The sequence below is a fragment of the Ictalurus punctatus genome, chromosome 6 (genome assembly GCF_001660625.3).
Source record: "Ictalurus punctatus breed USDA103 chromosome 6, Coco_2.0, whole genome shotgun sequence".
NCBI lineage: Eukaryota > Metazoa > Chordata > Actinopteri > Siluriformes > Ictaluridae > Ictalurus > Ictalurus punctatus.
The window spans coordinates 990,624-1,002,853 of NC_030421.2; the positions used below are offsets into that span (position 1 = coordinate 990,624).

Consider the following 12,230-nt stretch of genomic DNA (forward strand, 5'->3'; position numbering starts at 1 on the left):
CATGAAAGTTATAAGAAGGATTTTTCGTGTTCAAAACTGTTCTCCTGTAACATGCAACTGAATTGACAGAAGTCACCAAACAGGAAGTGAAGTCATATCTTGAGAGCAGCTAAATGGATTGGCATGAAACTTACTTACTTTAATTACATGTCATTTGAGCACTAAAGAGCACTGAAGCATGAAAACCTGTGTTTTTGCTCTTTGCTTTGGAGCCATTTTGTTCTGGTGTCATCTAATTTCCAACATGATGACCAGAATGCTTTCTGAACACATATTTTTACGTCACATTTTTAATTCTGTGCTTTGATTATAGTCATACAGTGGACACAAAGTCTAAACATTCCTGTTAACATTACACATCATCCTCACTAATACTGGCACCTGTGGTAAATATTTGGCTGCCATTTAGGCCAGCCATGCTCCTGTTGATGGAGCCTCTGTGGGGCAACATCGTCTAACTTCGAGGTTTTTGCATGGTGTCAGGAGGCTGAGACCCATCTGCAGGCCGTGCATACCTTCCTGGGACCTTTCTGTGGTCCTGGAAGGTCTGTCATGTGCCCCATTTCAGCCCTTAGAGTGGATCTACTGTCTCAAGCCGGAGGGCTGATTTATCACCCTCGCCCGGAACTATGGAAACTTTGGGTCTGGCCCCTGAGGGGCACCAGCTCATAGATTCTGGTCTCACAAGTGATGTTGTATAGACCATGTTGAACCCTAGAGCACCATCCATGAGGAAACTGTATGCGCTCAGGTTGCGGCTTTTTGTCTTGTGGTGTGAGGATCACCAGCTAGACCCAGTGAACTGCGCAATAGGTATAGTCCTGGAGTTCTTACAAGGATGTTTCTCAGCGGGGTGGGCTTCTTCTACAATCAGGGCTTACGTGGCTGCCATTTCAGCCAGCCACGCCCCTGTTGATGGAGTCTCTGTGGGGCAACATCCTCTAACTTTGAGGTTTATGCATAGTACAGGCGGCTGAGGCCCATCTGCAGGCTGCGCATACCTTCGTCAGCAAGCTGGCTTGTTTGGATGTCGATGTTACAGCTCTGCTGGACCCACAGGGTTTCCTTATTCTCCCGCTTATCCTATCATTCCATCGGTGACCCATGTTCATGCCTCCACTCAAACTGAAGCTCAACTTCTTCCCATAAATTCTGTGGAGAGCCCGTTTATTATTTCCTCTGATGATGACAGCAACTTGGCTACAAACACATCATATGACCTCTCACCTACAAATTATTCTCCTACAAGACCTATTCCCTCCCCAGAATATGTGTATGATAGTGATTCTCAATACACTACATAATCTGTTACCCTCGTGTTTTCCTGTCTTAAATTTATTCCCACACCTCATTACGAGGAATATGTGACACCTGTGTTATGTTTGTAATTGTTTGATATCTTTGAGAGCAGAGTATTTTTCTGATTTTTTTAACAAAAGATCAAAAGGTTAAACAATAAAGACAATTTTTCACAGCCTTCTTTGCTCATATTTACCAAGGTTGGCAATATTAGTGGAGGGCACTGTATATGGTTGAAATGACAATAAAGCCACTTGACTTGAAAAGAATAAGGTCACAGTAGGTAGTGGAAATGAGGTGATATGGTAAGGGACCAGGAATCAGCAACCAAAATAGTTGATTCTCCAAATGGAGAGAAGCCAGTTTAGGTAGTTTGCCCTGGTCAGAAGACCCGGGATCCACTAGAATGATTATGTTACACAGTTGGGTTGGGAACAACTTGGGTCCTGTGATAGATGTAATCTTTGGCTGGAGATCTCTGGGCTAACCTTCTCTTCATGCTGCCACCATTGCCCCAACAAGAAAAAGCAGAAGGAAAATCAATGGATGATTTATCCTTTGGAGGAATCCTATGTACATGTGAATAGCCTGATTGCCATTGCCCTTTCTTGGCTAAATACACTTTCACATACAAGGAATTTAACATTATCAAGCTCTCATTGTACAAGATACAAACAAGGATACTACTCAAAATTACTATTTTAATCATTAAGCATGTACAGTGTTAAAATCACATTTTTGTGATGTAAAAAATTAAACCAAGATAAATCATGTCAGATCATTTTCCATCTTTAATTTGCTACAGAAGCCTGTGAACAACATTCAATTGAAAAACAAGTAGAAAAATTTTAAGAAAAAAAGAAAAAGAAAAAACTTATAATCACCTGGTTGCCCAAGTCTGCACACCCCTTAACCAGTACTTTATTTATAAAAAAAAAAAAAAAATTAAAATTAAAAAAATAAAAATTTTGCTTGTAATACAGCACATAGTCTACCTACTTAGGACATTTTCATTTGGGAATTTTATTACACTCTCTATTGCAAAAATACTACAAGGTCTATGAAATAGCAAAGTAATCTCCTGTGCATGGCACTCTAAGTCATTCTACAAATTTTCAATAGGATTTAAATCTAGGCTCAGAGTGGGCCATTCCTAAATGGTGATCATAATCTGGACTTGGATTTGTGCTTTAGGTCATTATCATGCTGGAAGATGAAATTTCTATTTATCTTCAACTGTCAAAGAGAGGCCTGCAGGTTTTGTGCCAACATACATTGTGATTTGGAGCTATCCATGATTCCATCTGTTTTGAATACAGCTCCAGTCCCAGAAGAAGAGAACCAACCTGCCACCACCAGGCTTTGCCATGGGCATTGTGTTCTTTGGGTAACAAGTGTTATGTTTGTGAAAAACATATCTTTTAGAATTATGCCCAAAAAGTTCTACCTTTGTCTTATTAGACCATAACACGTTTTGCCACATGGTTTGAAACAAACTTTAGGATGGCTTGGATGTTTCTTTTCTGTGAAAAGGCATCTGTCTAGCCACCCTACCCTATTGCCCAGACACGTGAAGAATACAAGAGATTGTTTTCACATGCAGGGAGTGATCAGTACATGGTTTAGATATTACTTGTGAGAATGGCACCAATTAAAGAATAAATAGGGAATTCTCCAACCTTAAACAAGTAAATTATGGAATGCAACAAGGCTTTATCTTAGACCTCTTTTTTTTTTTTTGAACATCTCCCATGGAGCGATATATTTCAGAAGAGCAACATCAACTGTCACTGTTATATTGACATCACCTAGTTGTGCATGTATGTACACAGAGTCATGGCTATAATATTTAGACACTGACCAAGTTAGTTATTTTATCTGTATACCACAGTGTATTTGCATTTTAAAAGATCAACTCTTGGAAAGAAAGAACACAGTAGTGAGCTCAGGCACATCAAAACACCTGGAAGACCAATTGCGGGAGAGGTGCACTAAAATCTAGACAGACATTTGGCTACTGCCAAATTTCAGAAAGATAGAAATGGCCTAGCTTTTTCTTGCAAAGAAAATTCATTTAGTAAGGGAGCTTTCTTTCTAAGCCATAACACAGTGCCTGTATGTGGAAACGCCAAGTTTGCCAATGAGCAATTTTTAAATGACATTTAGTCCAAAAAGGGCTAAAACAGTCAAGTACAAACTCCCCCATGCATACACACAGCCAAGTTAAACAAGTTAGCCAGATGACCACGATCCAGCTGAGAGACAGAATTTATTGGGGGAAAAGCAGCCAGGACCACTTTGACAATACCAGAGATGTCGACAACCTAGACAGAAAGTGGAAACTTACTCACCAGATTAACAAACATGGGATAGCTCAACAAGGGCTCCATCCTACACAGCTCACAATTTGGATGCATTTACAATTATATGGTTACATGTATGATTTCAACTCTAATACACATATTTAGACAGCTAAAATAACAAAAACGTTGTCAGTGTCCAAATATTTAATTACCTGATGGCATTTTCCAAATGTGATAAGTTAACATAGGTCTCTAGGTTAGCAAGTGGCATTTAGGATACCAATGACTCCATGGCTAGGAATGTTCTTTTACTCAGAATGAATGTTTTTGTCCAAAGAAATAATTGAAATGATAACATTTGGATTACTATAATGTCCAGTGCCCTGCTGTATGTATCAACAAACCTTCGAAGTTGAGCATGGGCAAAAAGAGTTCTGAGATGTTTGTACTATTTCCACTCTATTGACATGAATCTTCAGTTAAGTGGCAATTGAAGTTTATGGTGCCTTAGGGAGCTCCCTTTGGATGGCTCTCCTTTATTCTTATCCTGCACTAGTTACTTCACTGACAATATAAATTATCTGCTCAGAAGTTATGGATTTAATGTTATGGCTATTTAAGAGGAAAAGGAAACAAAACAAGGATATTAATCACTGCAATAAAATTACATATGATAACTTCCACAGAAATTTGAGAAGGCAAAAGTATTTTTTATACAGATAATTTAAATAAGAGAGTTATATTTAATCTGACAAATGATTAAAATCAGATAATGGCTCTGTTAGTGCACTTGTGAATCTTAAAACTACTCTCCAGTGTGAATGCGCTGATGGACTTGGAGACTACGATGTTGAGAGAAACTCTTCCCACAATGTGAGCAATGAAACGGCTTCTCTCCTGTGTGACTACGTTGATGTCGTTGGAGATTACTCTGTTGAGAGAAACTCTTGCCACACTGTGAGCAGTGATACGGTTTCTCTCCTGTGTGAATGTGCTGATGTAGCTGAAGATTACTCTGGTAAGTAAAACTCTTCCCACACTGTGGGCACGGATACGGCTTCTCTCCTGTGTGACTGCGCTGATGTTGTTGGAGATTACTCTGTTGAGAGAAACTCTTTCCACACTGTGAGCAGTGATACGGCTTCTCTCCTGTGTGAATACGCTGATGTACCTGGAGGTTACTTGGAGCAGTAAAACTCTTTCCACACAGTGAACAGTGATACGGCTTCTCTCCTGTGTGATTGCTCTGATGGGCTTGGAGATTTTTATACTGAGAGAAACTCTTCAAGCAATGTGAGCAGCGATACGGCTTCTCTCCTGTGTGACTACGCTGATGTCGTTGGAGATTACTCTGTTGAGAGAAACTCTTCCCACACTGTGAGCACTGATGCGGCTTCTCTCCTGTGTGAATGTGCTGATGTAGTTTGAGATTACTGTGGTAAGTAAAACTCTTCCCACACTGTGAGCAGTGATACGGCTTCTCTCCTGTGTGACTGCGCTGATGTTGTTGGAGATTACTCTGTTGAGAGAAATTCTTTCCACAATGTGAGCATTGATACGGTTTCTCTCCTGTGTGAGTACGCTGATGTATCTGGAGATTACTTGGAGTAGTAAAACTCTTTCCACACTGTGAGCAGTGATACGGCTTCTCTCGTTTGTGAATGCGCTGATGTTGTTGGAGTTTACTCTGATCAGTAAAATTCTTTCCACAATGTGAGCATTGATACGGTTTCTCTCCTGTGTGAGTACGCTGATGTATCTGGAGATTACTTGGAGTAGTAAAACTCTTTCCACACTGTGAGCAGTGATACGCCTTCTCTCGTTTGTGAATGCGCTGATGTTGTTGGAGATTAATCTGTTGAGAGAAACTCTTTCCACAATGTGAGCATTGATACGGTTTCTCTCCTGTGTGAATCCGCTGATGTATCTGGAGATTACTTGGAGTAGTAAAACTCTTTCCACACTGTGAGCAGTGATGCGGCTTCTCTCCTGTGTGAATGCGCTGATGTCGTTGGAGATTACTCTGATGAGTAAAACTCTTTCCACACTGTGAGCAGTGATGCGGCTTCTCTCCTGTGTGAATGCGCTGATGTTGTTGGAGATTACTCTGATGAGTAAAACTCTTTCCACACTGTGAGCAGTGATGCGGCTTCTCTCCCGTGTGAATGCGCTGATGGGCTTGGAGATTACTCTGATGAGTAAAACTCTTCCCACACTGTGAACAGTGATACAGCTTCTGTCGTTTGTGAATGCGCTGGTGCAGCTGAAGATCAACCTTTTGATTAAAACTCTTTTCACACTGTGAGCAGTGATGTGGGTTCTCTCCTGTTTGACTATGTTGATGTGTTTTGAGAAGAATCAGATTAGTCAAACGCTTTCCACCATCTGAGCAGTGGTTTATTTCCTTCTGCATTTCTTTCTGAGAGGTGTCAGAACTGAGAGCATGAGATGATATTTGCTGAGTACTGGAGTCATTTGTGGGCATATGAATTTCATGTTTAATCTCTACTGATTTCTGCAGTCTCACAAACTCCTCATAGTGGCATCTCTTGATGTGTTTGTTGAGATAAATTTGCGATGCACAGGAAAGTGGACAAAAGCAGCAGGAGAAGCCTTGCGACAGACCGTTGTTTACTTCTGGAGCAGTGAAAGAGAAAATATGAGAAATGCAACAAAATTATATAAAACTAATGTTAGGAACTCTACCCATGTTTGAGAATTATACTCTACTATGTTATTATTATTGGCAAAATTCTAAACTGATGATAAATATAACTCAGATTGAAGCAATGATGAGCAAAGACAAACCTACAGTTGCAATCAAAATTATTCTATCCTCGCTGCAAATCAGGTTTATTGTCAAAATTTACAGACTTTCAGCTGTTTGCAATGAACAAATCCAACAAAAGCCATTGAAATAGTTCAACACAACAAATGCTTCAAGTGCTTTCGCCAAATTCAACTGAAAATGCAACTTATATTTAATTAATGATTAGTTAAGAACACTTTATGCTGGAATCCATCAACATGCCAGATGCCTATCATACTAGTGAATATTTAAGGGCCACATGGCAATAACCCTTTTAGTGTTTAGCTCTTTGCTTGCAGGCTACAATTTTCATGTATTTCAAAAACCCGCATGACATCCGCCCATCCTGCTTTGAGTCTAGTACTTGTGCTCTGGAAGAAGACAGGAGAGGAGGTCAGTCCTGAAGAGAGGGTCCAGTTTTGTATATTCTTGCACATAACCCTTATTATCAGTGCCTAGTCAATGGTGGATTCACGGGTTCTATTGTGCTCACAGACAACATGGGGATTCTCAGTGCCCTAAGAGAATTATGTCTCTTCATGTGTCTACTCACCTGAAAGGTTGCCTTGTCTCTGAATACCACTTGCTTGTGAATGTTGGGTTCCAAGTTCACCTTCTGCAAAAAGTAAAACTGTTGCAAACATCAAGTGAATTCTGCATCATCTGCAGATGATACGGCTTGTATTCTGCTTTCTGCTTATTGTGCCCGGAAGCAGGAAACAGTGCCCCTCTAGTGTCCCTTGAGCTGATGCTATTTTCTTCTAATTGCTATACTTTAGAAAAAAAAAAGCTATTTTGTACGTTTATAATGTTTACAAATATCACTGATACTATTTAAGATAAAAACAATCGTAACCAGTCCTCCTGGATACAGTTATATACATCAGCCTCGTTTAACTGGTGGAGGAGGTGTTGGTCTCACCCATAGTCAAAATCTAGGAGCAGAACTGTTTGAATAGCAAAATTAAAAAACAAAGTGTAGTGTGAACTGTATAGTAAACGTGTGCTTTGTTTAAATGACAAAATGTTAAAGTAGAATGGATTATAGGTTTATTTTAATAAAGTTTATTACTGCTGAAAAAAAAAAAACTAAATCCTCAAGATGCCATCTATTTGAAATGTCCCTTTTCGAGGAAAACACCTCCACACTATGATGCTGCCACCTCCAAGTGAATCCAGTGGTTGGAGCAGCAATGGCAGCCCCCAGTGCCTCCTGGAAGGCCAATGCTTGGCCCTTATGAAACCCACAACAAAGTTGAAGGGACCCAGAGAAGCCGGAGCGTGAGCTGATGCAGTACATTACCACACTGCACCTGGAACAAGAACCAACAATCTCGGTGATGGTCGGGAGGGAACTACAGGTGCCCTTCATGATCGACACTGGGCTACATATTTAAGCATTGGGAAAGAAGGCTCACAGCTCCCCCTCACCTCTAAAGCAATTCAAACTATGGGCTTCTCTGGGAAAATACAGACTTTACAACTTACGGAGCCCCAAGAACTCACGCTTGATGGTGTTACCATAAAGACTCCCCTATTATATCTCCGGGGGCACCAGTGAAATTATTAGGCCGAGACGCCCTGTGAAATTAGGGGCAAAGATTCAGTGTGACCCGACTGGACTCTGGGTCATGTTTCCAAGACCCATAGGTACTCAGTACTTGCTCCTCCAAGAACAAGACACTGCTACTCCAATGATAGACAAGGTGTATTGGCTGCAAGCGATGGACCTGAAAAGTCAGAGTTATGGGAGAAGTTTGGGCAGTGGAAGTTGTGGTTGAAATATATGCGACCGGACTGTCATAAAACACAAACTCCATTACATACATCAAGTATGACAATGGAGGACAGGATGAAGAATTTGCCCAGTTATTGGAGGAGCTTGAAGGAGGATATGAAGTGTCCATAAAGACCCTGGATTTAATAAGTATCCCACAGGAAATAACGGCCATGGTACTACCAGAACGACTAAGGAATTGGTACCAAGTGGAGGATGCGGTCCCCCATGTCTGCAGACAAATTCGAGTCTAAAGACCTAGGGCCAATGATTAAACGGGCGGGAGAAGTGTGAGAATGGAAACCAAGGGAGAACCCATATGTACATAGGTCACCAGATGGGCAAGTTCATATGCATCTCTTAGACAGCAGTAGACCCAATGATAGCCATTAGTGTAGTACTTCATGGCCAGATGAGGCCAACTACAGGGGGAAAACAGACGACAGTGGGAGAGGCAGAAAAAGTTCCCGATAAGAAAGAGTTGCTAGGGAAGGTGCCAGAAAAGTTGTGGACAAAACACCCAACAAATATAAGTCTAGTTAAATCAGCAAGATTAGCAAAAACAAAAATAAAGGAATACGCCCCTTACCTTTTAAAAGACAGTGTAGCTTGTTACCACAAGCAATGGAAGTTATAAGACCAACTATTCTGGGATTAATCTAAGCAGGGGTGTTGATTCACACTAGAATCCCTTGCAAAACTCCAATTTTTCCTGTCAAGAAACCCGATACAGAGAAATGAAGACTGGTAGATGATTTGAGAGCAAGAAATCAAGTAGTAATACCTGAAACTCCTGATCCGCATATGTTGTTAATGAATATACCGAACTACAGTAATTGATCTGTGCTCTGCTTTTTTATTTTAGTGTACTCCTACACCCGGATTCACAACATCTATTTGTGTACACCTATGCTGGTCAACAATACATGTAAACGAGGCTCCTGCAAGGGTACTGTGAAAATCCCTCAATATTTAATCAGGTACTGTCTCGTGACCTTGCTAATCTGAACTGTCACAGCACCCTGTTGCAGTATGTCAACGACTTATTACTCTGTAGCCTGACAAAAGAACAGTGTCAGGAAAATTCAATAAAGGTGTTGACCATGCTGGCCAAAAACGGCCATAAACTGAGTAAAGAAAAACTTAAATTCTGTAAAACAAAAGTGGAATACTTGGGCTGAATATTGGAAGGGGCAAGCAGTAAAATTTCACGTAAACATGTAGAAGCAATCAGAAAAGTGCCCCAAAAATGTTAGCATTTTTGGGAATGGCAGGATTTAGTAGACCATGGATGTATGACTTCACTTTTATTAGTCCAACCCTTATGCGACCTAATTAAAACTGCAGACCAAACTCAACCGAATGCTCCCCTTTCCTGGACCCCTGAGGCATTAGTCACAGTTGAATCAGTTAAAGCTATGTTAATCTTGGTACCCGCACTGGCAAACTTCTATGTATCAGAAAAACAAGGGTTCACCTCCGCCATGTTGACACAGCAACAATAAGGGGCAGGCAAACAGTGTATTGCGTATTACAGTACTGCGTTAGACAACATTGAAAAGGGAATGCCACAATGCCGCATTCGCATATCAGAATGCATCTTCAATCATCATGGGACATCTGGTTACATTGTACACGACACGTGTTACATGCGTTATTGACAAGCCAATCTTTTGATATTACTAACTCGCAGTGCACAGGATATGATGTTATTCTGACAGCCCCGGAGCTAAACATAGCGAGGTGTTATATAGTTTATCCCGCTGACAAAATGGTTACACCAGAGGACAGGTTACCTCGTGAATGCATGGGTAAATCGGAACGATTTCTCAAAGCACGGGCCGGTCTGGAAAACCAACCTTTATTAACCGCACAACGTGTGTTCTTTGTGGACGGGTCATGTTTTCGCACAGACACAGGAAATAAAGCCGTATATACAGACACAGAGGCTAAAAGCGATCCCGTTGCATTCAATGCAGTAAGAGGTCTCCCTACCGTGTTCAGCACAGTTGGCAGAAATAATTGCTCTCAAAGCTGCATGCAAATTAGCCAGTGGTAAAAGCTGCACAATCTACACTGACTCGGCTTATGCGTACAGAGTACGTCATGTGTTTGGGCCCATATGGGCACAGAGAAGGTTCCAGACAGCGGATGGGTCCACGATCACCCATGGGCAGATCTGATCTGTTGTATGCAATAACTTTGCCAGCCAAATTAGCTATTTTAAAGTGTGAGGCACACAAGACTGACGGCACTTTTATTACTAGAGGTAACTTTGTGCCAGACGAGGCAGTGCGGAAGGCTGCATTAGGGGAAACCCACATGATGGCACTGGTAAACCCAGGAGAGGAGGAGGTCCGACACCCACAAGAGGATAATGTGGAACGGATTGTGGAGACACAAAATGAGGCCAGTGAAGCTGAAATGGCTAAATGGATAGCTAGAGGAATGAAAAGGGAATGAGGCAGTGGATTGTGGTGAAGTATAGATGGATTATGTGCGGCCCCATTGAGCCTACTTCCATTGCTTATAAAAGAGGCACATGGCATACATCATGCCAATAGAGGGGAGACCTTGAAGAAAATTAGGGAAGTTTGGTGGTCCCCTTATTTAGCCAGTATGATCAATCAGGCAGTGAATCAATGTGAAACGTGAATTCGCAATAATGCCCGCAAAAGTTTCACCATGCCAACTGGGCATATTCCAGAACCTAGGGGTCCATTCAGGCATCTAATGATGGATTTCATAGATATGGGAGTCAACAATCAGAAAGAGGGCAAAAGATACATTTTGGTGGTTGAGGATCACTTTAGTCGTTGGGTGGAGGCAGTAGCAACAGCCAACCAAGATGTGTTGACCATGGCCAAGTTTCTGTGCAGGGAGGTTATATCACAGTTTGGGGTCCCTGATTTCCTCAGTTCAGACAATGGCAGACACTTTGTTAACTTAGCAATAGAAGCAGTAGCAAAAGCCTTGTGTATGGAGCATAAGCTGGGATGTGTATATCACTCTCAATCCCAAGGTATGGTGGAAAGAGCAAATAGGACAATAAAGCAGAAAGTTACGAAGATTCGCAAGAGTTCAAAACTTAACTGGGTTCAAGCACTACCACTGGCTTTGATGAAAAACCATATTACTCATCTAACTCCACTTGAAATGCTAACGGGGTGTCCTATACAGGGAAAGGAAGACTCCTACACACCACTGAAGGAGGGAAGGAAGACGACACACCCCCCCGATCTGCCGTGGTCGAGTCCTGAAAACGGGGGGATAGACTTTGAAAGTGACAGTGACCCGCAACAGGGAAGGTCTCATAGAACATGGGCGGAGACTTGGAAAAGGACAGAAAGACAAGCACGCCCACAGGTGACCAGTGCAGACAGATCTCTGCTAAGCTCTTTAAGCAGTGATGTAAGAGTGCCTTATCCATTGACGACACCCAGAGATGATTCATTCCCTGCTGAGGTAACAATACCCGAACCTGCCGGAATACCTGAATTTACTCATATTTGTCGGACAAAGAAGTAATGCAAAAAGTAATATAAGCACGTATTTTAACAACATAAAATAATCACATACAGTAGTCAATAGATGAAGTAGCAACTCACCTATAATAAAGGAATATGTTCCAGTAAAAGAATACATCCCAGGAAAACCAATACTCGCACAGATAGTTAGATCCTTACAGCACAATGGTCAGGAGGGGAATGCTGATGTAGAATGTGGAGATTTTCTTTTATGTCCAAAAAGGATGACAGGAAGATAAGGGGATTTCAAGAAATTGAAAATGGATTCTAAGGGTATTTTTAAAAAATGATGTAGACATTAAAGGCTTTCCAAATAATGATAAAGGATTTTAAGGGGATTTTAAAAGGAGAAAAACAGAACATAATGGGATTTACTAGAAGAATTGGTGGAAGTAAGAAAAGGGGCGTAGACCAGAGACACTGAACTGTATAAAAGGGGAAGAAACACAGATCAGAGATCAGATCACTTTGGGATGTCTCACTGTTTGGATCTCATGCTGCTATCAAGACAATAA

At 41.3% G+C, this 12,230-nt stretch overlaps 1 protein-coding gene across 2 annotated transcripts in view; it reads right to left on the reverse strand.

Annotated features, from left to right (window-relative positions):
• Positions 1 to 121: 121 nt before the first annotated feature.
• LOC108266882 (zinc finger protein 585A) overlaps positions 122 to 12,230 on the reverse strand; it is a 32,100-nt gene continuing 19,991 nt past the window's right edge. Inside the window, exons 8-9 of one of the 2 annotated variants that reach the window (XM_017470701.3) lie at positions 6,965 to 7,027; positions 129 to 6,239 (exon numbers count right to left, since the gene is read on the reverse strand). In XM_017470701.3, the coding sequence (XP_017326190.2) occupies positions 4,408 to 6,239; positions 6,965 to 7,027 (1,895 nt within the window). In that variant the 3' untranslated portion in view covers positions 129 to 4,407. Of the gene's footprint in view, positions 6,240 to 6,964; positions 7,028 to 12,230 lie in introns of both variants that reach the window. The other variant, XM_017470702.3, reaches the window with a different exon arrangement.